Genomic DNA, 27,435 nt, shown 5'->3' with positions numbered 1-27,435 from the left:
ATTAATCACTAAAATCCTAGCAAATCGACTCAAACCTTTCCTTGAACAGCTTATTAGCCCTTTTCAAGCTAGTTTTATGAAAAATAGAAGGGCCTCTGATAATGCTATTATCATTCAGGAACTAGTTTCCAAATTACATAAATTAAAAGGAAAGCAAAGCCACATGCTCCTTAAAATTGACTTAGAAAAAGCTTTTGACCAGTTAAAATGGTCATATGTCCATCACACATTAACATATTTTAATTTTCCTCAAAAATTTAAAAAGCTCCTTTTAAATTGCATCTCAACTAGTTCCATAGTTGTTCTAGTTAATAGTTCCATTAGTACGTTTTTTTGAACCAAGTCGGGAAACCAGGCAAGGGGATCCTATATCCCCTTATATCTTCATACTTTGTCTAGAAATGCTGTCAAGATACCTAAACCATCAAGTTGATATTAGAAATTGGGATCCAATACCCATAGGGAAAAAAGTCCCAAATTTTCTCATTTTTTCTTTGTGGACGATCTCACCCTTATGGCTAAAGTCAATATAAAATCATGCCATGCAATCCAGAAAGGATTAGATCTTTTTTGTAATCTATCAGGGCAATGTATCAACACTTCTAAATCCAAAATTGTCTTTTCTAGCAATTGTCTCCAAACTCTGATGAAAGAGGTTACCAATAGTTTGGGTATTAAAAAAGTGACTCCTTTGGCACATATCTAGGTTTTCCTATATTAAACAAATACCCTAGGCCAAAGGATTATCAATTCATAATTGACAAAATGAGAGCCAAACTAACGGCTTGGAAAATAAATTGTATCAATATAACTGGCCGGACAACCCTTTCCCTCTCTTGTCTAAACTCAATCCCAAACCATAATATGCAATACACCTTAATTCCTACAAAAATTCTTAACAAAATTGACAAAGTACAAAAAGGACTTCATATGGGGAACTACCAACAAGAGGAAAAGAATTCACCTCATCAAATGGTCTACCATTTGTCAACCTAAAAGCAAGGGAGGCCTTGGACTCCACAATGCAAAAGATAAGAATCTATGCAATCTTGCTAGCATAGTCTGGAGAATCCTTACTAACAGTACTACTCCATGGGCAAACCTAATCATTAGTAATTATGCTAATAATTATGCCACAAGCAAAAGTTCTTTCATCTGGAAAACATTCAAAAGGGGTGGGATTTATGTTCCAAAGGTATTATTTGGTTACCCCACCACCAATCAAACATGAACATTTGGGAAACCTATTGGATTCCGAATTTGGGAAGCCTTAGGAAAACAATAGAAGGCCCCTTATTAAAACGGATTACTCACAAAAATTAAATGACATCTTTGATGGTAAAATTGGAAGTTTTGCAATATATCCTTCAATTTTCCCAATGAAATCAAGGATAACATCTCCAAGGTTAAAATCCGTCTCAAAAGACCAAATTGTGACATCCTAATATGGTCTCTAACTACAAAAGGCTTCTGTACAAGCAAAACTTTCTACACTATCATGGAATCAAATATGGACATGCAAATTGATTTTAAATGGATTTAGGGTCTAACATGCCCATATAAGATTAAGTTCTTTCTATGGCAATGCCTTCATAACAAGATTCATGTCACAACACTAAACCCAAACCCGATCGTGATGGCGTCTCTCGTGAAGATAAGGCCAGTAAACACACACCCAATTCATTTTAAGCAGTTAAAATAATACAAAGTAAGTCCTTAACATAATAATAATAACCCCAAAGTAAAGGTGAATACTAAAAGTTGCGGAATAGATATAGCCTGACATCGGGGTGTCACCAGTCATGAGCATCTACTACCCGATTAAAGACATGAAAAGTCTACATAGTCTATTACAGAACTAAAATAGAGTAAATAAGATAAAGGGAGAAGCACTGGGTTGCGAACGCGGAGCAACTACCTAGTGAATCTCCGAAATCTGCTGGAAGCTCTCAACCCTCGTAAGCAGGACCCGAAGTGCATGAATCTGCACACAGAGTGCAGGGAGTAAAGAGAGTACTCCAACTCAGTGAGTAATAATAATTAATGATGACTGAGCGTAAAGAAATCACGTAAAAGCACATCAACATGCTATAAAGAAGCAGTATAAAACCAGTAAAAGCAATGAAACAGTGAAACAAATAAAGACACATTAGTTCAGAAGAAGCTTCTTTAAAACACATTTTTAATAGTTAAACAATTAAATAAAAAGCAGCTAGAACACATAAACACATAAAATCCGCCCCTCGGGCACAATGTCTACAAAATTCGCCCCTCGGGCAATATCATGGAACAACACCAGCACCTCGGGCTATATCTCATATCACAATGGGTACCCGCGCTCACTGGGTGTCTACAGACTCCGGAGGGGCTCCTTACTGCCCAAGTGCAATATCAAGCCATCTCGTGGCATAATCAATAGACTTTCGGCCTCATATCAACAAGCCACCTCGTGGCGTACAATCTCAGGCCCTCAGCCTCATAATTATAAATCAGTGTATCCTCACAACACAGGCCCTCGGCCTTACTCAGTCAGAATCTCATAAGCCACTCGGGCAACAGTAAAATACGATGTTCAGCCCAAATTATCATTTAAAATATCAATTAATGTGTTAAAATAGAGCAAACATGGCTGAGTTATGAAAGCAGTAGAATATAGCATGACTGAGTACAAGTAAAAAGTCAAAACAGTGAGGAAATATCGGTAAAAATCTCCGAAGGGTCCAAATAGTTGGCACGAGGCCCAAATATGGCATTCAGCCCAAAACATGATGATAACAAATAGTTTTCAATCAAATACGCGGTAAAACAGTCATTCGGGATGGACTAAGTCACAATCCCCAACGGTGTACGACACCACGCTCCTCATCTAGCGCGTGCGTCACCTCAATATAGTACAACGATGTGTAATCCGGGGTTTCATACCCTCAAGACAACATTGATAATCATTACTCACCTCTACCCGGTCCAAATCTCTAGCTCGCGATGCCTTTGCCTCTCGAATCGGCCTCCGGATTCTCCAAATCTAACCAAAATCAGTGCAAAACCATCAAATACGCTAAGGGAACAAAGACCACTCGAGAGAAATCAAATTACAACACAAATTCCGGAATTGACCAAAACCCGACCCCCGAGCCCACATCTCGGAATTTGATAAAATTTACATCAATAGACTCCTTATCACTCCCCGAGTTTATTCATATCAAAAGCATCAAAATCCAACCATAAACGATCCCTCAAGTCCCAAATTCTAGGTCTCCAATTACAAGCCCTAATTCTTCAATATTAGGCTTAAATTCCATGATTAATTAGGTAGAATTCACATTAGGATCGAGTATTAAGTCCATAAATCTTACCTCCAAGTGTTCCCCCTTGAATCCTTCTTAAATCTTCTTCAAAAAGCTTCAAAATCGCCCAAAAATGGTGGAAGTTAGCCCCAAAATCGCAGACAATGGCTATGTAAACATTCTGCCCGGGCATTAAAAACCTTCTTTGCGAACGCGGTCAAAGCCTCGCGTTCGTGAAGCACAAACTGACGTTGACCACATTTCCTCCTTCGCGAACGCGTCTAACCTCTCGCGAACGCAATGCTTCCTGACTCCAACCTTCGCGAACGTGGCCCCCCTTCTCGCGAACGCAATGCTCAATGGCCCAGCCATTCGCGAACGCGGGACATCCCTCCCGAACGCGAAGGCCAAATCTTCAGCCTCACCTTCTACCCCTTCGCGAACGCGAAGGCCAATTGTATGCAACACCCAACAACATATTTCTGCAATTTTCAACAACTTGAAATGGTCCGTTTAACCACCCGAAACTCACCCGAGGCCCCCGGAACCTCAACCAAACATGCCATCATATCCCATAACATCATTCAAACTTGTTCCAATCTTCAGAACGCTCAAAAAAATATCAAAACACCAAATTCGCATCGGATTCAAGCCTACGAATTCCAAAATCTTCTAAATTACGCTTTTGATCAAAAAGTCTACCAAACCATGTCCGAATGACCTGAAATTTTGCACACACATCCCAAATGACACAACAAAACTATTGCAACTCCAGGAATTCCATTCTGATCCCTATATCAAAATCTCACATATCAATCGGAAAACGCTAAAATTCCAATTTCGCTAATTCAAGCGTAAATCTACTCCGGACCTTCAAAACACATTCCGATCACGCTCCTAAGTCCCAAATCACCTCCCAAAGCTATCCAAACCATCAGAACTCACATCCGAGCCCTTTAAAATATAAGTCACATCCAGTTGACTTTTCCAACTTAAGCTTCCTCAAAAGAGACTAAGTGTCTCAAACCTTACCAAAACCTCTCCAAACCCGAGCCAACCAACCTGATCACACATAGAACCGATAAGCAAAGCAATAAGAAGCAGAAATGAGAGAAATGGAGTGATAACTCATGAAATGACCGGCCGGGTCGTTACATCCTACCCGTCTTAAAAAAATGTTCATCCTCGAACGAGTCAAGAAACATACCTGAAGCCTCAAACAGGTGAGGATATCTGCTCCGCATCTCCCGCTCGGTCTCCCAGATAGCCTCCTCTACGAGCCGACCTCTCCAATGCACTTTTACTGAAGCTATATCCTTTGATCTCAATTTTCGAACCTAATGCTCCAAAATAGCTACTGGCTCCACATCATAAGTCAAATCACCATCTAACTGCACAGTGCTGAAATCCAAAACATGAGACGAATCCCTAGTATACTTCCGGAGCATAGAAACATGAAATACAGGATGCATACTCGACAAGTTAGGTGGCAAAGCAAGCTTATAAGACATTTCCCCAATCCTTCGAAGCACCTCAAAAGGCCCAATAAACCGAGGACTCAATTTACCCTTCTTCCCAAACCTCATAACACCCTTCATGGGCGAAACCTTCAACAGAACCTTCTCACCAACCATGTAGGACACATCCCGAACCTTCCTGTCAGCATAACTATTTTGTCTCGACTGCGCTGTACGAAGCCTCTCCTGAATTACCTTCACCTTTTCTAAAGCACTGCACCAAGTCTGTCCCCAATAGCCTAGTCTCACCCGGCTCAAACCAACCAACTGGAGATCTACATTGCCTCCCATACAAAGCCTCATATGGAGCCATCTGAATACTCGACTGGTAGCTGTTGTTATTATCAAACTTAGCGAGCGGTAGAAACTAATCCCATGACCCTCTGAAATCAATGACATAAGCATGCAACATGTACTCCAATATCTGAATAGTGCACTCAGACTGTCCGTCTGTCTGAGGGTGAAAAGCTCTGCTCAACTCAACCTGAGTACCTAACTCTCGCTGCATAGACCTCCAAAACTACAAAGTAAACTGAGTGCCCCTATCTGAAATGATGGAAACTAGGACACCATGCAAATGAACAATCTCCCGGATATAGATCTTTGCCAATCGCTCTGAAGAATAGGTAGTACACACAGGAATAACATGCGCAGACTTGGTCAACCTATCCACAATCACCCAAATAGCATCGAACTTCTTCAAAGTCCGTGGGAGCCCAACTACAAAGTCCATGGTGAACCGCTCCCACTTCCATTCTGGAATATCCATTTGCTGAAGCAAGCCACCCGGTCTCTAATGCTCATATTGCACCTGCTGACAATTGAGACACCGAGCTACAAATCCCACAATGTCCTTCTGCATTCTCCTCCACCAATAATGTTGTTTCAGATCCTGATACATCTTCACGGCACCCGGATGAATGGAGTACCGCGAGCTATGGGCCTCCTCTAGAATCCGAAGCCCATCTACATTGGGCACACATATCCGGCCCTACATCCTCAACACCCAATCATCACTAATGGTCACATCTCTGGCATCATCATGCTAAACTCTGTCCCTAAGGACAAGTAAAAGAGGATCATCATACTGGCGCTCTCTGATGCGATAATATAAGGAAGATCGAGAAATCATGCAAGCCAATACCCGACTGGGCTCCGAAATATCTAACCTCACGAAGCGATTGGCCAAGACCTGAACATCAACTGCAAGAGGTCTCTCCCCAACTAGAATATATGCCAAACACCCCACACTCACCGCCTTTTGACTCAAAGCATCAGCCACCACATTGGCCTTCCCTAGATGGTACAATATAGTAATATCATAATCCTTTAGCAACTCCAACCACCTCCGCTGCCTCAAATTGAGATCCTTCTGCTTGAACAAGTGCTAGAGGCTACAATGATCAGTAAACACCTCACAAAATAGACCATACAAATAATGCCTCCAAATCTTCAACGCGTGAACAATGGCAGCCAACTCCAAATCATGAACGGGGTAGTTCTTCTAATGGGGCTTCAACTGACGAGAAGCATAAGCAATAACTCTACCCTCCTGCATCAATACACACCCAATACCAACTCTCGAAGCATCGCAATACACAGTATATGAACTTGAAGCTGATGGCAAAACTAATACTAGAGTTGTGGTCAAGGCTGTCTTGAGCTTCTGAAAGCTCTCCTCACACTTATCCAACCATACAAATGAAGCACCCTTCTTAGTCAACTTGGTCAAGGGCGATGCGATAGATGAGAATCCCTGAACAAACCGGCGGTAATAACCCGCCAAACCAAGAAAGCTGAGAATCTCTGTGGCTGAAGACGGTTTGGGCCAACTCTAAACCGCCTCTATCTTCTTCGGATCATCCTGAATACCCTCATTGGACACCACGTGCCCCAAGAAAGCCACTAAACTGAGCCAAAACTCACACTTGGAGAACTTTGCATAAAATTTCTCCTCCCTCAATCTCTGCAACACAATTCTCAAATGCTCCGCGTGCACCTCCTAACTACGCGAGTGCACTAGAATATCAACAATGAAAACTATGACAAACGAGTTGAGATAAGGACGAAACACATGGTTCATCAAATGCATGAACGCTACTGGGGCATTGGGCAGCCCAAAAGACATAACTAAGTACTCATAATGACCATATCAGGTCCTTAAAGCGTCTGAAGAATATGCGAGTCCCTAATCTTCAACTGGTGATAACCTGAACGGAGATCAATCTTGGAGAACACTCTCGTTCCCTAAAGCTGGTCGAACAAATCATCAATACGAGGCAAAGGATACTTGTTCTTAATTGTTACTTTGTTCAACTGCCTATAATCAATGCACATCCTCATAGTGTCATCCTTCTTCTTCACAAATAAAACTGGTGCACCCCAAGTCGACACACTAGGCTGAATGAACCCCTTATCAAGGAGTTCCTGAAGCTGCTCCTTTAACTCATTCAACTCCGCTAGTGTCATACGATACGACGGAATAGAAATGGGCTGAGTGCCCGGTATCAGGTCAATACCAAAATCCATATCCCTGTCCGATGGCATGCCCAGCAGGTCTGCAGGAAACACATCAGGAAAATCCCTTACAACTGGAACAGAATCAATACTAGGAGTCTCTGCACTGACATCCCTCACAAAGGATAAATACGAAAGACAACCCTTCCCAACCATATGCTGGGCCTTCAAGAATGAAATTACCCTACTAGGGACATAATCAGTTGAACCTCTCCACTCAATCCGTGGCACACCCAGCATAGCCAATGTCACTGTTTTAGCATGATAGTCCAAAATAGCACGACACAGAGATAGCCAATCCATGCCCAAAATAACATCGAAATCCACCATACACAATAATAAAAGATCCACTCGGGTCTCCAGACCCCCAATAGTCACCACACACAACAGGTACACACGGTCTACAACAACAATATCGCCCATCGGAGTAGATTCATGAATAGGTGAAACAAGAGACTCACGAGGCATATCCAAATAGCGAGCAAAGTATGATGACACATAAGAAAAGGTGAAACCGGGATCAAATAATACAGAAGCATCTCTGTGGCAGACTGAGACAATACCTGTAATAATAACATCGGAAGCAATAACATCGAGTCTAGCTGGAAGTGCATAGAAACGGGCCTGATCGCCACCTGATCGACCTCCCCCTCTAAGGCGATCTCTAGCTGACTAACCTCCACCCCTAGCTGGCTGGGTGGGTGGTGGTGAAGAACTGGCGCTGAAGCCGATGGCTGAATCCTATGCTGAGATGAACCCACAAGGTGACGAGGACACTGCCTCCACATATGACCCATCTCTCCACACTTATAGCAACTCCCGGGTGCTGGAGACGGGGACTGAAGGGAACCCCTAACACCGGAATGACTAGCAGATGCACCTGGCATAGAAGAGCCCTGAACTGATGGAGTACGGGACGAACTCTGAGCTGGAAGGGAACTAAGTGATGACTGGCCCTGATGAGAACTGTGAGAACCATGACCCAATGATGCCCCACGATAACTTGGGCAAGCTGGCTGAGCATGCCTAAATGGACGGCCTCTGCCGTGCTGAAACTGACCTCTCGAAGGAGCACCGCCATAACTACCAAATCCTCAAGGCCTCTTGGCCTCCCTCTCATCTCGCTCCTGGCGATGAACTAACTCAATCTCACAAGCAATGTCTACAACCTCCTCAAAAGTAGCACCAGACACCCTCTCCCTGGTCATGAGAATATGAAGCTGATAAGTGAGGCCATCCACAAACCTCCTAATCCTCTCTCTATCTATCGAAACCAACCAAATAGCATGACGAGATAACTCTGAGAACCTCATCTCATACTGCGTCACAGTCATCTCTCCTTGACGCAACCACTCAAACTACCTGCACAGCTCCTCTCTGCGAGACTGCAGCACATACTTCTTCTAGAAAGAGAACGGAGAACTGCTGCCAGGTAAGGGGTGTTGCACCAACAGACGTATGCCTCTCATAAACCTCCTACCAAGTGAAGGCAGCTCTAGAAAACTGAAAAGTAGTGAAAGCGACCCCGCTGGTCTCCAGAATACCCGCTGTGCGAAGAATCCTCTGATAGTTATCTAAGAAACCCTGGGCATCCTCACCCTCTGCACCATTGAAAGTCGGAGGCTGAAGTCTACCAAACCTCTCCAACCTACGTTGCTCGTCCTCTGGCATGGCAGAAGCTACATAGTCCTAAGCAGCTGTAACCGGCTGGGCTGGATGTGCCCCCGGTGTTTGAAATCCCTGCATGACTTGCTTAGGTGTGCGAGTGGCGGGAGTCTGAATGCCTCCCCCGGCCTGAGAAGTAGCTGCGACAGTAGTAACTGAGATCGCCTGAGCTAGGCCAGTGCATACTGATAGGATCTGATCCAAGGCATCCTGAAGATCCGGAATCACAATGGGCACAGCTGGTGCCTGAGATGGTGCTGCTGGAGCGTGCACAACTGGGACCTGATCCTGAAGTAGGGCGGCTGGTGGATCTGTAGGTGCTGCTCTAGTTGCTGTGCGGGCTACAACCCTGCCCCTACCATGACCACGACCGCGTCATCGGTCTCTAGTGGCCACAACTGGTGGTACTGGTGGTACTGGTGGTCGTCCATCCTGACCGATAGCGCGTGCCCTCACCATCTGTGAGAGAATAGAATAACAAAAATTTAGTACTCGGATAAACAGATTCGAACGATAAGAATTTCTAGAATATGAAGTTTTTCCTAAAGGTTCTGCAGTCTCTCGAGGATAAATACAGACATCTCCGTACCGATCTGCGAGACTCTACTAAACCTGCTCATGACTCGTGAGACCTATGTAACCTAGACTCTGATACCAACTTGTCACGACCCTAAATCCGGACCCGATCGTGATGACGCCTCTCATGAAGACAAGGCCAACCGACACACACCCGATTCATTTTAAGCAGTTAAAATAATACAAATTAAGTCTTTAACATAATAATAACTCCAAAATACAGGTGAATACTACAAGTTGCGGAATAGATATAGCCCAACATCGGGGTGCCACCTGTCACACCTCCTTTTTACCTACACCCCCGGAAAGGGGTATAAGAGAGTTTTTTCAATTAAAGTGACAATCGAAACGAGATTATTCTATTTATTCAAAGTCGCCACTTGGGATGATTTATGGTGTCCCAAGTCACCGGTTCAAATCCCGAATCGCGGAAAGATTGACTCTGTTTTACAGTCCGCGAACATAGAAATTCGGGTAAGGAATTTTGTTAACCCGGGAGAAGGTGTTAGGCATTCCCGAGTTCCGTGGTTCTAGCACAGTCGCTCAATTGTTATAATTGGCCGATTATCTGATTTTAATATATGTTTTAGCCTATGATATAATTTTAAATTATTAAATTCAACGTCATCTAAAACATGTCTTGAACCACGTCACATAAATGCACCCGCGATCCTACGACACATTTTATCTAACGTTGTTGAGATTTGGATTTGGGTCACATAAATGCACACCCGAATTTAGAAATTAGGCATCATAACTATGTCATGAGAACCGTACCCACAATCACGATGGTTTATTCTATTCACAAAATTAAATTATAGTCGGGTCACATAAATGTACTCCGAATTTTTTAGAAATTAGGTGTTATGACCACGTTACGGGAGCCGAACCCGTAGCTATGATAATTTATTATTAACCGCACCTAAAGCAAGTCACGATGTTCACGACTGATCCTTATCTATTAATTTACAAGGTACAAAATAACTTAGCAATTACCTTGGGTCTAAACAAGAACAGATTATCCCACCCGAGGTCATTTTCCAAATAAAACATGGTTTCGATTAATCAAAGATAAAGAATTTTCAATTGCAGATCCACAAATACAACGATTCAACCTATTAAACCTATCATGTGAACAATTATTCATTTATAGCAGCTAAGCATTTAAGCATAAGAAAATTTCTAATTACATGGCCAAAGTAATATTTTCCAGACTATTTCTGACTAGCTTCAAGGCATTCCAATTTCATGGCAACGTGTTTCACGTTTTAGTGCCATTCGGTTATTAAGCTTATTATCACATTTCACTTGAAATGTAGTAAACAATTGTCCTGAACTCATCATAATGCTTTAAAACTGGAATTCAACTCCAATGATGGCAGTAAGAGATATAAGCCCATTTCCTTAGTCGAATTACTAGCTATTACAAAATCAGTAGCAAAGGAATTGAAGAATAAAGCCAACAAAGGTCCAATTTAAATTTGTCGTGCCCTAGCCGAATTGCGTGCTCATAAACAAATCCAAATTCAAAGAAAATTAGGACAGAGCTACTGATCTTCATAAAAATTTGAAAACCAAAAATCACCAACAAACTTTGTACATCTACCACTAGCATAGGTGACGATATTATGGGCTAATTAAAACCAAAAATCATACAAAATATACATTCACTTGCACTAAACAATGATGAACTCTTTAGAGAAAGGAAAGAAACGTTTGTGGCAAATTTCATCCAAAACAATGATCCAAGCTTGCACTTAGCCGTGATGAACTTAAGAGAAAAAAAAACGAAGGAATTAACGGTGCAAATTTCAGTTCAACGGAGCCTCTAACAACAATTACAACACTTCTGAATCGAGATTCATACCTGAGCGCAAATAAAACTTGAAAGCCAAAACAAAGGCTGAAAAAGCGGATATAACGTTAGAACTCAGCTACTGGACAAAGTAGCAGATTCAGCAACATCAGCGATAATTCCCAAATTTCAACAGCTATTTGCAAGGAAGATTAGCTAAGCAAGACCAAATAAAGGTCTGAAACCTTTTTTTTCTAGATTTGCAATCCAAAATTGAACCCAGAAAGCTTTCAGCTACTTTGGTTGTGAGTTTTTTTTTTTTTTGTATTTGAGAAGAAAGAAGATGGAGAGGGAGTGAGATTTCTCTGGTTTTTTCGAATGGAGAAGAAGAGAATGCTAGATGGCTTTTTTAGCCGCTGTTAATTTTGGTGAAGAAGATCGAAAAAATCAGAGGAGGGGAAGGTCTCCTCTTGTCTTTTGCGGCGGATCACTCTCTTTCGTTGTAGCATGCCATTCTTTTTCAATTGAAAGAACCAAGAAAAATGATCGACCCTTTTTTTTCAAACCTGGGGAGATGGCTCCCGTTCTTAGGGGTCTAGGTTTTTAGGAATTGAAAATGTAAGGGTAAGGTTTCTATAATTGGATATTTTATATGGAAGTGTGAAGGGATGATGGTCATTGGATTAGAAGGAAATAGATGGCTAGGATTAAATCTTGCACTTAGACGGGCTAATGAGTTGGGAAGAATGAGCTAAGGGTAATTGGGTTGGACCATGTCTTTTTGTGTCTCAATTTTGGGCTAAGAAGACTCAAAAAATTATTATTTAAAACCATAGCTAAATTTCCTTAATATATAAGATAATACTACATGATGCAAAAATAAATTCTAATTAATTAAACTAAACTATATTAAAATATAAAACTGTTACATATTTTTCGTATTTTTCAAGATTATATAAAGATAAAAACAAGGTACTATTTTTATATTTTTTTACTTTATAAAAGGTACATAAAATAAAATATTTTTTATATATTTTTTATTTTTTGTAATTTTTATTTTCTTGTAATAAAATGAAGTAAAAGAGTCAGAATTAGTTGAAATAGCAATATTAGGCCTAAATTAAATATTTACATGCTAAAATATAAAAAATCTTGGGGAGGGTCAAAAATCACATGTCTACACCACCAGTCATGTGCATCTGCTATCCCATTAAAGACAGGAAAAGTCTACATAGTCTGTTACCGAACTAAAACAGAATAAATAAGATAGGGGAGAAAGACTGGGCTGCGAACGCTGAGCAGCTACCTAGTGAATCTCTGAAATCTGCTGGAAGCTCTCAACTCTCACAAGCAGGACCCGAAGCGCCTGAATCTGCACACAGGGTCCAGAGGGTAAAGTGAGTACTCCAACTTGGTGAGTAATAATAATAAATGAAGACTGAGCGTTAAGAAATCACGTAAAAACACATCAACATGCTATAAAGAAGCAGTATAAAACTAGTAAAAGCAATGAAACAGTGAAACATATAAAGACACCTTAATTCAGAAGAAGCTTCTTTAAAACCCAATTTTTACAGTTAAACAATTAAATGAAAAGTAGCTAGAACAGATAAACACATAAAATCCGCCCCTCGGACACAATGTCAACAGAATCCGCCCCTCGAGCAATATCATGGAACAACACCAGCCCCTCGGGCTATATCTCATATTACAATGGGTACCCGCGCTCACTGGGAGTGTACAGACTTCGGGAGGGCCCCCTTACGGCCCAAGCGCAATATTAAGCCATATTGTGGCATAATCAATAGGCTCTTGGCCTCATATCAACAAGCCACCTTGTAGCGTACAATCTCAGGACCTCGGCCTCATAATCATAAATTAGTGTATCCTCACAACACAGGCCATCGACCTTACTCAGTCAGAATCTCATAAGCCACTCGGACAACAGTAAAACATGATGCTCAGCCCAAATTATCATTTAAAATATCATTTAATATGTTAAACAGAGTAAACATGGCTGAGTTATGAAAGCAGTAGAATATAACATGACTGACTATAAGTAAAAAGTCAAAACAGTGAGGAAATATCAGTAAAAATCCCCATAGGGTCCAAATAGTTGGCATGGGGCCCAAATATGGCATTCAGCCTAAAACATGATGATAGCAAATAGTTTTCAATCAAATACGCGGTAAAACAGTCATTCAGGATGGACTAAGTCACAATCCCCAATAGTGCACGACCCCACACTCGTCATCTAGCATGTGTGTCACCTTAATATAGCACAACGATGTGTAATTCGGGTTTTCATACCCTCAGGACAATATTTACAATCATTACTCACCTCTATCCAGTCCAAATCTCTAGCTCGCGATGACTTTGCCTCTCGAATCGGCTTCCGGATGCTCCAAATCTAACCAAAATCAGTGCAAAACCATCAAAATACGCTAAGGGAATAAAGCCCGCTCGAGAGAAATTAAATTACAACACAAATCCCAAAATTGACCAAAACCCGACCCCCGGGCCCACGTCTCAGAATTCGATAAAATTTATATCAATATACTCCTTATCACTCCCTGAGTTCATTCATATCAAAAGCATCAAAATTCAACCACAAACGACTCTTCAAATCCCAAATTCTAGGTCTCCAATTACAAGCCCTAGTTCTTCAATATTAGGCTTAAATTTCATGATTAATTAGGTAGAATTCATATTAGGATCGAGTATTAAGTCCATAAACCTTACCTCCAAGTGTTCCCCCTTGAATCTCTCTTCAATCCTCTTCAAAAAGCTTCAAAATCGCCGAAAAATAGTGGAAGTTAACCCTAAAATTGCGGACAATGGCTATTTAAACATTCTGCTCAGGCATTAAAAATCTTCTTCGCGAACGCGGTCAAAGCCTTGCGTTCGCGAAGCACAAACTGACGTTGACCACATTTTCTTCTTCGCGAACGTGGCTGACCTCTCGCGAACGCGATTCTTCTTGACTCCAACCTTCACCAACGCGGCTCCCCTTCTCGCAAACGCGATGCTCAATGGCCCAGCCCTTCGTGAATGTGGGACCTCCCTCGTGAATGCGAAGGGCAAATCTTCAGCCTCACCTACTAACCCTTTGTGAATGCGAGGGCCTACTCGCGAACGCGAAGGCCAATTGTCTGCAACACTCAACAGCAGATTTTTGCAATCTTCAACAACTTAAAATGGTCCGTTTAACCACCCGAAACTCACCCGAGGCCCACAGGACCTCAACCAAACATGCCAACATATCCCATAATATCATTCAAACTTGTTCCAATCTTCGGAACACTCAAAACAACATCAAAATACCAAATTCGCATCGGATTCATGCCTAAAAATTCCAAAATCTTCTAAATTACGCTTTTGATCAAAAAGTCTACCAAACCACGTTCGAATGACCTGAAATTTTGCACACACATAAAAAATGACACAACGGAACTACTTCAACTCCCGGAATTCCATTCCGACCCCTATATCAAATCTCACCTATCAATCAGAAAATGCCAAAATTTCAATTTCGCCAATTCAAGCCTAAATCTACTCCGGACCTCCAAAACACATTCCGATCACACTCATAAATTCCAAATCACCTCCCGAAGCTATCTGAACTATTAGAACTCATATCCGAGCCCTTTCACACATAAGTCAACATTCAGTTGACTTTTCCAACTTAAGCTTCCTCAAAAGAGACTAAGTGTCTCAAACCTTACCAAAACCTCTCCGAACCTAAGCCAACCAGCCCGATCACACATAGAACTGATAAATAAAGCAATAAAAAGAAGAAATGGGAAAAATAGAGCGGTAACTCATGAAACAACCGTCAGGTCATTACAATTCCCTATATGAAATATCTAGCTAAAATTGGTTTAAATATTGACTCAAACTACCCTATATGTAAAGGTCATATAGAAGAATCCATAACGCACATTTTCTTTACCTGCCAAGGCAGTAAACATTTTTGGGACAAAGTTGAATGGCAAAACTTCTATAAGGAGCATGGTGATCATTGATTAATCCAACTAAAAAACTTTGACTACCCGATGAAAAATATTTATTTAAATTGGAATCTCTTTTTCCGATTTGCTATCTGGCACATTTGGATAAACAGGAATAACAATAACCAAAACAATACAAAAAACCCTATAAATATCAACCATATCATTGCTAGGGCTACTGAATTTCGTCTCTTAACCGAAAATAGTATTCTGACTTCTCCAAAAATCCACATCAATATTAAATGGCATAGACCCCCAAAGGGATGGTTCAAACTAAACATAGATGCAAACTTCAACAAAAATTTGCAAAAATGTGGGCTGGGTGGAGTAATAAGAAATGCCAATGGACACTGGATAGTTGGCTTTGCAAAACCAGTTCATGAGACGTAGTTCACTACATGCTGAGATCAAAGCATTACTAGCAGGACTTAAAACAGCTCATACTTGGGGAATGTTCCCTCTCCAAATCGAAACAGACTCTACGGAACTAATCCTGTCAATCTAACAACGTAATAGACTTTATGCTAACATTGTCAACAAATGCAGGTTGTTAATGCACCAACAGAAGGAGGTAATCATCCAGCACGAGTTCAGGCAAGGGAATAAGGTAGCTCATCAAATGACAAAGAATACAACTGCTGATCTCATAAAGGAGAAAGTTTTTGTGGAACCACGAGATAATGTAAAAAGTCTAGTAGAAAGTGACTTACTAGAACAATATATTTTTAGAAAATTCCTATCTTATGATGCTTGTAAAAATTTAGCAAATCTAGGTAACCAAAGTGTTTTATGCGACACTAACTATGAAAGTCATGTACTGCATATTCCTTAACCTTTAATACATATATTTCCTGTTTGTTAAAAAAAAACATGTTTAAGAAAGTTCTTTGTCGTGTGCATTTTACTTGGTTCTATGAGCCAATTCTTATTTTAAAATATTCTGCTTGTCATTTTTCTAATGGGGCATGACATGAGGTGATAGAAATAGAAATATTTATGGGTTCATTGAATACTCTTAAAGAGTGCGTGAAAATCCTATATATATATATATATACTCTCATATAAAAGTACGTAGTTGAAATTTCCCACATAAAAACAACATTCTTGACGTGGACATTTTAATGATTGAGAGCCAATAGTCATTGAAAACATGCCACTTGTCCTTTATTTATTTTAAAAAGTTTATGAACAACCCATGAAGAGAGATAGAATAAAAAGCTAAACTATTAAGCTATTATTTTCACATTAAGGTAGTTGAGACTTGAGTTCAACGTTTTCATGAAATAAAGTGGCTTTATTTGATATACAATATATTTTTGGGACGATTATTGCTGGATATTACAATTTATAAAGTGGTTTTAGACGATATAAAGATGTTTTCTGCTTCCTTAATAATGTTCAGCTTAGAATATTACAGTTAAATATCTCTATAATAAACTCGTTTGTTCTAATGTTTTCTTTTTGTTATAGTGATGTGCTGTTACAAAAAATATATATCATAACATAACATGAAAAATTGGTTCCAAAAAAAACTTGGTCATTATAGTGTCGTTATAAAGGATAAATGTTATAGAGAGGTCTAAAAACAAAGCTTTTAAATTATGCATTTGTTTACGATATATAGACCAAATGCTTTGATTCACGTGTAAAACGAAACGATAGGAGAATAAAAACACATGCACGACAGATACCTACGACACTTCATTTTTTGAAAGTAAATGGAGCTTGCAAAATTGGCATTAGACCTTCACTAACTGCTATAAATATGCCCCTAATAATTAGTTGAGCAAAGAACTACAAACAAACACAACTTTCCCCACTTCAAGTTTCAAGACAAAGCATTGGCAATGGCTGGAATTAAATTTGCTTTCTTTTTTGCTGCTCTCCTCCTAGCCGAAAGGGTTCGGCTGAACCCAGCAGTTTTTGCTCAAATAATGTATTTTGTATTAAGAAATTCATCAAATATGTATAAATATTAAATTTAGAACCCTATCATTAGCACCTGAAATCGTCGCTCTAAAATTCAGATCCCACTAGCTCTGCCTCTGATTGTGTGTGTATATATATATAATTTTGTATTAGTGTTTAACTCAATGTTGATTGAATTAATATGCAGTTATTCCATTCATGATCAGCTCGCCGAAGATGAAAGTGACAGCATTGAGAAACTTACCCTTAGATATGGAAATGGTTGAAAGAAATCTACTAATAGATGGTTGGCTAACTTGTAAGAGAGCTTGCAATCAGAATAGTGATTGCTCTGACGGTTGGTTTTGCAAGGATTGTGCAATTCCTGCCTTAGGGGAGAAATATATGCAATGCCTCCATCATCTAGATTCCTCAAAGGCTCAAAGTATGCTCAAGTGATTCCAGCTGAATTTATCGCGGGATGTGAAAACCTGCTTGTATAGAAAAAAAGGCAGCTCGGTACACGAAGTATTCCGCGTTTACGTAGAGGAATAAAATTGTATTTCTACATGTGTTTATCTTGCTTTTCATATACTACTTTGAGTGAATAAGTGACGGCTAAGATGTTAGATGTCCAAATATTCGGCGTTTATTTTCTACTATCATTTATGTATGTGTCTACCAATTGCTATGGAGCATTAATCTTAATGAATGAAATAAGTTACGAACCTTAACTTACTAACAAGATATGAAAATAAACGACAGCTTAAATACTAAGATAATCCATAATATATAACAAATAAATAAATAAAATCTGGTACTTTGCTCATCAAAAAGATTCAGACCCACATGTGAAGGTACATGTTGAAGTTACAATTAAGTAAATAAAAGTACGTTCTATTTAACTGCTTAAGCTTTTAGATAACATCCTACTGATCAATTTGGACTCTGGAATGATGGCATACTCACTGCTATATCTAAACACAAATGTGAAAATCAAAAAATCAATTAACTGCATTTTTTTCAGTAGATAAATGAACAAAGACATTTAATATGAAACAAAAGAGGTTGTTCATATCAGCTTGTTCAGGTACTCGAATGGAACAATGGACACTCAAAATCACTGATACTTACACCCAAAAATTAATTCAAAAGGACCAACTACTAAGAAATCTCAGAATGCTTGAAGTCCCTTTCTCCCACTGCTCGATGGAGCCTGAAAGTAGCTTTTCGATATTGAATGTATGCTATGAAGCTTGTTTATTGGTTTTTCCACAAAAATAATGACCATAAGAAATTTAATTGGCTGAAAAATTGTGAGTAAACTTGTTCAAGCTTTAGGCTTGAGGGCCTTGACAGTCTCCCAGGTGAAATCAGGGTCATCACGGCCGAAGTGACCATAAGCAGCAGTCTTCTGGTACCTGAAGTTACCTCCTCTCTTCAAGTCAAGACTAATTGCAATCATTCCAGGCCTGAAGTCAAAGTTCTCCTTGATCAAAGCCAAAATATCCTTATCTGGAATGGTTCCGGTTTTGTAACTGTCAACAAACACGGAGAGTGGTTCTGCCACACCAATTGCATAAGAAACTTGGACAATACAGCGGCGAGCAAGTCCTGCAGCAACCACACTCTTTGCTGCCTGTCTAACAATATAAGCACCACTTCTATCCACCTTAGTAGGATCCTTTCCTGAGAACGCGCCTCCACCATGAGCGCCCCATCCTCCATAGGTGTCAATGATGATTTTCCTGCCAGTGAGTCCAGCATCTCCATGGGGACCACCAATCACAAAGCGACCTGATGGGTTGAGGTGGAAGATGGTTTTCTCATCAAGGTACTTAGCTGGGATCACCGGCTTGATCACATGCTCTTTCAAGTCCCGGGCAATCTGCTCATTTGTGACAGTTTCATCATGTTGAGTTGAGATGAGAACGGTGTGAACTCTAATAGGAACCATTGCACCATTCTCATTCTTGTACTCAACTGTAACTTGTGTCTTGCCATCTGGTCTGAGCCATGGGCAAGTCTTGTTCTTCCTCACTTCAGTAAGCTTGGCACCAAGCTGAGTAGCCAAAACGTGAGTAAGGGGCATGAGCTCAGGAGTTTCATCGGTGGCATAGCCAAACATGTGACCTTGGTCACCAGCTCCAATTTCCTCCGGTTTCTTTGTAAGATGACCATGAACTCCTTGGGCAATGTCAGGGCTCTGCTGCTCGATGTTGACAAGGACCTTGCAGTTGTCAGCATCAAGGCCGACATCTGGTGAGGTGAACCCAATGCCTCTGCAAGTATCACGGACTATCTTCTCATAGTCTACATTGGCTTTGGTTGTGATCTCACCAAAGACCATGACCATGTTTGTCTTTGTGCAGGTTTCACATGCAACCTTGCTCTCAGGATCTTGAGCAAGGCAAGCATCAAGAATGGCATCTGAGACTTGGTCACAGAGCTTGTCGGGATGGCCTTCGTTGACTGATTCTGAGGTAAACAAGAAAGTTTCCATGTCTGCCCTGAAACAGAGAGAATGTGTTAAGACTGCAATCCTAAAATATTCAACTAGCACGAAAATTGAGGGAAAAGTTGATCATATCTCCGGTGATGATGAGACAATAGAAAGCATAAAGAACTTTAAAAAAATGAAACAAGAATTCAATCATACCAATAGAGAAAAATACTTCTGCCACTTGGTAGCGAAATTCCATGACAAGATAACATGGTGACAAGTGTGGTTGGTTTTTTCAAATTCAGAAAATGTTAGTAGACACTTCAATGCCTTCTCATTTAAAAACACAAGGTATCTTGTTACATCAAACAAAGAGATATATGCAATACTTGTCACATTTCACAACAAACCGTCAATGCTGGACCGACAACTATTGGCAACAAATATTTGGTTTGAACAAATCTTCCATTTTGAAAAACTAGAACAAATATGTGTTTGGAATTTGGATATAGAATAAGGTGAAATCAAACATGAAAACCTTTTCCTTCCAAAATCATCTCCAAGCTCGTAATCAGAAGCGACAGCTAAAACCAAACAGACATGCATCTACAATTTAAGGAGTTTGGTACCAAATCCAAACATATTACATTACATTTACACACATGATATTATGTATTTCACCACTGTTAGACTAATTTGGTACCAATCCACCAAGTGTGACTGTCGTATTGTAACTCTTATTTAAATAATGAGATCCAATTACTCCTCTAGTTAGCACGTAAAACTACCAAATTCATGTGCAAAAATTACAACGCTGGTTACAGATCCTACCCTCGTGCAACAAAAACAGGTTATAAATGAGATAAATTAAATCTATTTACGATTTAACATGATAGTAAAACATAACCAAAAGATATAGATAAAATCATTAATAAACAAAGAGATTTGATCATACAAACTTGTCAGTTACTCATGCCAGAGGCGAATCTAGGATTCAAATTCTATTGCTTCAATATTTTAAGGTTTGTTGCATTGAATCCATTATATTTTTAACGTAATGTTGCAATTTTAATGAATTTTTACACACAAATTTATATTCTGCATCGAAAATACTGAGTTCATATGAACCCGGTAACTTAGGCTGCATCATGCGTAACAAAACAAATAATTCCCCCTTAATCTCTAGAATCCTTAAACTTAGTACATTCAAGTTTAGAAATTTAAGAGTAAAACAACGAAACAAAACATTAACAGCAGAAATGTTGAGATCATAAAAGAATAAATGCAGATATACTCTAGATCTAAATCTAGTCGAGAGAAAAACGGAGCTTGAAAAGTGAATTAAGTGGTAGAATTAAGTACATACCTTGAAGAAGAAACAAACTCTTAGATCTGAGAAGACAAAGAAGAAGTGAGAGCAGAGAGGAGGAGATTTGATTGGGTGTGTAATGGGAGAGATTTGTGTGTGTATATATAGGAAGCGGAATTGAAAGGGGAAAGGAGCCAACGACTCGCTCTCTTTTTCTTATTAGGTACTACTACTTGCATCAGTTCAAAGTTTCCCAAAAAGGCAGTTTTTGAGTTTCAACAAAATTATATTCAATGACAAAGCACATATGACAAAGCACGGTACGCTCCACTGCACAAAGCATATGATATAGACATACTATTTGTGTTTATTTTTACGCTGGAACCCGTATCAGGTTGGTCATATAAAGATAATTTTATCATCGTTCCTAGGCTTCCTTCTAAGTTATATACATTAACAATTAAAAGAAAATTTATATTATTAATGTGAATTTTAACTTGTATAGTAATAGATTTTTACTATTTTTATTAAATTACTTAGTATAATTACCTAATTGATTTGATTGCTAAATAATTATTATAATGCCTCAAACAAGTGCGTGCTTAGTTTCCAGCACGACACCGAATGGCCAACCATCGTAGTAGGACCCACCAGCTTACAAACCCACCAACTCTATAGCGGGTTTAATTTTGTGTGTTAGATTATTATTTTAATCTAAAAATGCCAATCAAATACCATTAAATAAAAATAGCCGGACTTCTAAAATCAGCTTAATTTTAGAAGTACTTTTAAAAAAAAATATTTTTAGTGAGAAATAATTTATGTTTGACTAATAAATTTGAAAAACATGTTTGAAAAACAATTAATGTTTCGTCAAATTTTTAAAAAGTGCTTCAAGGTATAATTTTTCAGAAGTGCTTTTAGGGAGAAATTATTTTCTTCTACTTGTCAAAAATTATTTCTGGTTCTATTTAAAAATAACTTATTTTCTTCTAAAACCTTGGTTAAACACCGTATTTAAAAAAAATCTTTGACAAAAAAATACTTTTGGCCAAAAAAAAAATTTGACCGAACAAGCTATAAGTATTGGTTGAAGTTGGTGTTATAGGATGTTTTAAGTATTTGGAAGCTTGTACATCGTGCCTCAAGAACTGTACGTGTTGGTTGAGAAGTCATAGGTTATTGACACTTTTTGCCAAATAATTTTAACTTGGAAGGTTGGTAGATTCTTATTTTTTTTTTTGAAGGGTTTGGTAGATGTCACTTGGCTTTTTTTTTTTAAACAAGTATGGAAAAGTTACCAACCCCATAAATAAAAGAACAAAATTAAAATTAGAAAAAAAGGGGAAAAAGAATAGATGGATTCGAAATAAGAAAGAAAATTGAGTGGTATTAAGAGATAGATGTGTTACCTTATTTCTTATTGATGCAATATTATTCCATTGCAGCTATAGTCATTCTCTTTTATTTTCCCTGTCTCCCCTCCATTCTCAAAAGGAAAAAAGGAAACTTAGAAAATGATAAATTTATGTCTAGTCGAACTTTGAATTTTTTCCCTCAGTTTATTAGTGTTGCCCGACTAAAATATGGCATATGTGAGCCACCTTATACACGGCAAGAGCAGGATTGAGTTCACTTTTTAGTGACGGACAAATGTGTACAATTTCGTACAATTCACTGGCATAAATGAGCCTTTTCCCTATATTCTATGACTGTTTGGCACAAATCACACAATATGTCACACGCATAGGTAACTCTATCTGTCAGTTGGTCTTTTTCATATTTGAAGCTTTGAATCAACCAAGCAATCATAGAAATTTAGACTTATATTCTAATTAGTAAAAGAACATAACTTCCTTATCTTGCTTCTTCTACTAATAATATTATGAGATGAGCTTAATTATTGTGCATTGGCGGTGTTAAGAAATTTTACACAATCAGATCAATCAAAAAATATTAAAAGTAATCTTCCATGTAAAGTGGGAGATGTAATTAAAATTTGAAAATAAAATAAGTTACATATAAGAATTTGCAAATTACTTATATTGGTTAGAGGGGGGAAAAGGTAAAGAAGAAAAATATAGAGATATATTCTTTCAAAGCTAGCTTATCACCGAATAAAAGCCCTATAAGGCGACGTGCCACAGAAAACAGGATAACATCTCTCGAGCTCACATAGGCAATTATTCGAATTTACCTAATATTAAATGTTCAATAAAAACATTTTTTTTCTTTTGAAGGAGGAAAAATACTTGCACCAAAAAAGAGGTGGAAAATTACATATAATGTAAATTAGAGTGCACCTGATAATTTACAGAAATGAAGTTTCCATATTGACCATAGCAAGCTAGTTTATTGAATGGATAGACCTGTTTAAACCCCAAATATGACAATCATTTTCTTCTTCTTTTTTGTTCAAATTTCCATCCTTTTGACAAAAAGGCTTTGAACGACCCGATAACTGTAACACCCCGTAAATTCGGCTTAGGTATGAATGAGTTAAAGGAGTAGTAAGGTTATATTTTGGACATGTGAAATCCCATCGGGATGATTATGGGTAAAATAGTTGTTTCAAAATCAAGATGGAAGTGAGGTGCATAAGATTTGAGAAAATCGACTAAGTTTGCAGAAGATCTGTCTTCCATCAGGTTTTACTGAAACTGTGTAAGGAATTTGGGAAAATTCAAAGCATGAAAGTTGTAGGCCTTTGAAATAGCTTTCCAATGATATATTGTGTAGCCTGAACGGATACCTGTGCAAAAGGTTATGCGCGTTTTACAGAATAGTATGCGATATGTGCGCCCTGTAGCGCGCCCCTAGCGCGGCCGCGCTTCTTTTGAGGCAGTGTTACTGCCGTTTTGGGTGGTCAGTAGCGCGGTCAGGTCTTCAGGTGCGCGGGCATGCTCGTGGGGGGTCGTTTTAAAGCCAAATTTCGTCCCCCACAGCCCAATATAAAAACTTGCTCCAGAAAGTGGAACTCTCAAAAACCTAACTCCTTAAGGGTCCTTCCACCACCCAAGGTAAGTTCTAATAGTGATTCTAAGTTAATTTCAATTTCCCAACATCTTTTTAATATGGGTGAACCCTGTATATCATTAGATATTCGATTGAGACATCATTGTTGAGATAAGGAAGCCTAGAACTCGAATTCAAAGGGTTTGAACTTCAAAAAGGTAATGTCTTCACCCTCTAATTGATTCTCGTATTGGTTTAATGATTATAAATCATAGTTCATGAGATATGAGTTGATGGGTTTGATAGAAAAGTATGAACGATTATAGGTTTGGGGTGTTGATTGTTGATTATTGGTTAAGGGTGTTGTTTACCTTTTGGGTGATAAAGAATAATGTTGATTATAACCATTTGAGACTTTAGAATTTATCTAGGAGCAAGAGAATGGGTTATTGGGTGTAGAGACACCATTAATAAGTATTATGAAGCTTTATGTTACCAAGTGTTTGAGAAAATGCTTAAGTGACTAAAAAATGAGAATTATTGCTAATATGGAATCCCTTTGACTTGTATTGATATAGATTAAAGCTGAAAGGGTTGGTGAATGTTGTATTACGCTCAAGAGCAGGAAGTTAAGGTATGTGAGGCTAACTCTCTATGTTTGGAAATTTTAATGATTCTCCCTACACTACGTTTCTTTTACGACGTTACCAATTGCCTCATAAATATAGTTAAGCCTAGTTCCTTGAATAGTTGCAGAACTTCTATTCTTTAGCTTCATAACTCGTTCATGACTTTCGTTCTGAACGTTGTAAGCTCAGTGCGTATTCAATATGGACTTGGGTTTGATGCCCCCGAGTCTTAGTATAGATTACTCAGTATGACATAAACAATTGAAGTTTCAGTGTTCATATGTCTCAGTCTAGTCCTATTCAGTATTCCAGTATTATGTAACTTAGTGTGATCCAGTATTCCAGTATCATGTAACTCAGTGTGATTCAGTATTTCACTATCATGTGTTGCAGTATGATTCTCAGTTCCTGATTTTAAATCCCTGAAAGTTGAACACCTGTATTTGAGCCTGAGGCGGCAGTTTATGCATCTTTGGGCCTGAGGTCGTAGTTATGTATACGTATACTTGGGCCCGAGGCCGCAGTTGTGCGCGCGTGCGCGCACGCACACACACACACACACACACACACATATATATATTGGGCTTGAGGCCGCAGTTTATTTATTCAGATAAGCAGGTTGTTCATCATTCAGAAGAGGGAGTATTCATATCCTTACTTCCTTTGTTCAGTTCAGTTATTAGTTATCATTTCAGTCACAGTTATCAGTTCAGTTATTAGATATCAGTTATCAGTTATCAGTTATCATCTCAGTTTCAGTTTCAATAGTTATTATTCCAATTATCAATTATCAATTCTTAGTTATCAGCTTAGTTTCAGTTTCAGCATTTTTAATTCTTTCTTTCAGTTGCTTTATATACCAGTGCAATTCAAATGTATTGACGTCCCTTTTGCTCAAGGCCTGCATCTCACGATGCAGGTAATAACTTACAGGTTAATGATTCAGAGCACTAGGATTCTCGTACCAGCTACTTGGTGATCCCTAGTTCTTCCGGGGCATTGTTATTACTTTACAGTCTTTCAGTATTTACAGACAATTAGTGTTTTCAGTACTTCATTAGAGGCTTCATAGACTAGAGTAACAATTAGACAGAGTCTCAGCCTTTTCATGTTAAGTTATGTTGGCTACAAATATGCTTCAGAGTTGTATTAGTATTTCCGCACTTTGATATATATCATTCAGACTTTTAGTATGTCAGCATGTGTTAGTTTATCTTCCGCATTCAGTATGTTATGATATCACATGTTGATTCAGCCAGCTAGTTGGTATGCTCGGTCACATGTAGTCAGGCATCGAGTGTCGTGTTACGTCTAGGCCCAGGTTCGGGGCGTGATAAAGCTTGGTATCAGAGCACTAGGTTTAAGAGTCCTAGGGAGTCTATGAAGCCGTTTCTAGTGGAGTTTCCTTTATATGTGTGTGCCGGCCACTCATATAAACGGTTAACTACCAAGGCATCCAGGATTGTCTCATTTCTTTCTACTCTAGATCGTGCCATGAAACTTAGAGCAATAGGTAATCTTCTCTTCCTATAGAATTCCAAACATATTGGATGCCCAAGCGACGCGTATGAGAAACCTAAGGTCCTAGAGAGGATAACTTCCCATTGGGGTATAATTATGGAGTACAGGTTAGTAAATATGAGACTTAAGAGGATGTTTAAGTGGGATGCAATGGATAGTAGTACAAATTCGAGCATAACCTTCAAAAGCAGTTATCATGTCTTATGGCTGTAAGTTTACCTTAGTTACCAGTTATACAGTCTTTCAGTTAGAAAATTTATGGTTATTCAGTATGCCAGTATTAAGTTATATGTTTACCAAATATCCAATATACCAGTATTAATATAGTGATGCCTATGGGTGCTAAATGAAAATGTAAGTAACATTGATCATAGCGAAATCTTCGCATGTTTTAGGACCGGATTAAGATCAAGCCTCGCCGGATGGCACATGAAGTGAATTATCAGATGATGGTATACTTTGAAGGATAAGTTTGTGCATGGTAGTGTATTCGTATGTGTTCAACCTTAGAGAACAATTTCTTTTAATTCTTGCAAGTGGAGCCACATGTGGGATGATGATAGTTCAGATGTCAGGCCCTAACATTGGTCACTATAGTTTTGGATAGAAAAGAGCCTAAGGATAAAATACCGAGGAGTTAGAAACGTTTGTTATTACCAAAGATGTGATTTCGTACAACTCATGCAAATGACTAGAAGATATGATGTATGCAATGAGAACCAAGAGCATCCAATATTGAATTTCAGGGAATGATTTTAAGTTGTTTAGATTTATTCAAATCAGAACTAGATGTACCACGTTAGTAAGCTACTATAAGAAGCAGCTATTGACGTAAGATAAAAGATATGACAGTTCCCCCTTAGGTTATGTGATTAAGTGATTACCGTGGATGTTTATAGTATGATATGATTTTGTATTATATAAAAAGTGGTTACATATTCTAATTTTTGTTTAAGACAGATGAATTCCCTAAGTGTGATCTATTCACATAGTTTAGAAAAAAAAAGGATAGTATGCGACCATAGAATATGGTCGGATGATAAGAGAAATTAGAAATAACCTTATTCCTCACTTTAGTTATCCAAAGTAGAACAAGAAAACGTGATTCTAGTAGGTGTTTAGTAAAAGAATTATAAGTAAGTTTTGAGTTGATACAATGAATTAGCAATTTCAGCAGAGCTAGTAGAGGTACAATTTGATTCACTTAGCCAGGTTAACTCTAGTGAATGGATGACAATTTGAAATACCGAACGTGTGTTAGAACCCAAAGAGCTTAAGTTAAATCCGAAGTACAGTGATAGTGGGA

At 38.8% G+C, this 27,435-nt stretch overlaps 1 protein-coding gene and 1 long non-coding RNA gene across 5 annotated transcripts; both read right to left on the bottom strand.

The window, feature by feature from the left end:
- Positions 1–1,699: 1,699 nt before the first annotated feature.
- Positions 1,700–11,941, bottom strand: LOC138884365 (uncharacterized). Of its 3 annotated transcripts, none has more exons than XR_011404545.1 (3): positions 11,427–11,941; positions 2,954–9,442; positions 1,700–1,984 (listed from the first exon to the last, which is right to left on the bottom strand). It is a non-coding gene; the product is annotated as an uncharacterized lncRNA (long non-coding RNA). The 3 variants fall into 3 exon arrangements; XR_011404544.1 differs by having other exon boundaries at positions 7,882–9,442; XR_011404546.1 differs by lacking the exon at positions 2,954–9,442.
- Positions 11,942–18,262: 6,321 nt separating this feature from the next.
- LOC104243505 (S-adenosylmethionine synthase 2-like) lies at positions 18,263–21,284 on the bottom strand. 2 transcript variants are annotated; one of them, XM_009798698.2, is made up of 2 exons: positions 21,082–21,284; positions 18,263–19,777 (listed from the first exon to the last, which is right to left on the bottom strand). In XM_009798698.2, the coding sequence occupies exon 2, from the start codon at positions 19,773–19,775 to the stop codon at positions 18,603–18,605; it is 1,173 nt and encodes a 390-aa protein (XP_009797000.1). In that variant the 5' UTR covers positions 19,776–19,777; positions 21,082–21,284; the 3' UTR covers positions 18,263–18,602. The 2 variants fall into 2 exon arrangements, with proteins under 2 accessions (XP_009797000.1, XP_009796999.1); XM_009798697.2 differs by having other exon boundaries at positions 18,263–19,782; positions 21,082–21,278.
- Between the last annotated feature and the right edge of the window lie 6,151 nt (positions 21,285–27,435).

This window comes from Nicotiana sylvestris, chromosome 12, assembly GCF_000393655.2.
Source record: "Nicotiana sylvestris chromosome 12, ASM39365v2, whole genome shotgun sequence".
NCBI classification, from domain to species: domain Eukaryota; kingdom Viridiplantae; phylum Streptophyta; class Magnoliopsida; order Solanales; family Solanaceae; genus Nicotiana; species Nicotiana sylvestris.
This window is presented reverse-complemented; position numbering and strand designations above follow the sequence as displayed.

Coding starts and splice junctions, on each gene's coding strand:
- LOC104243505 (XM_009798698.2), bottom strand. CDS start 19,775: ATGGAAACTTTCTTGTTTACCTCAGAATCAGTCAACGAAGGCCATCCC.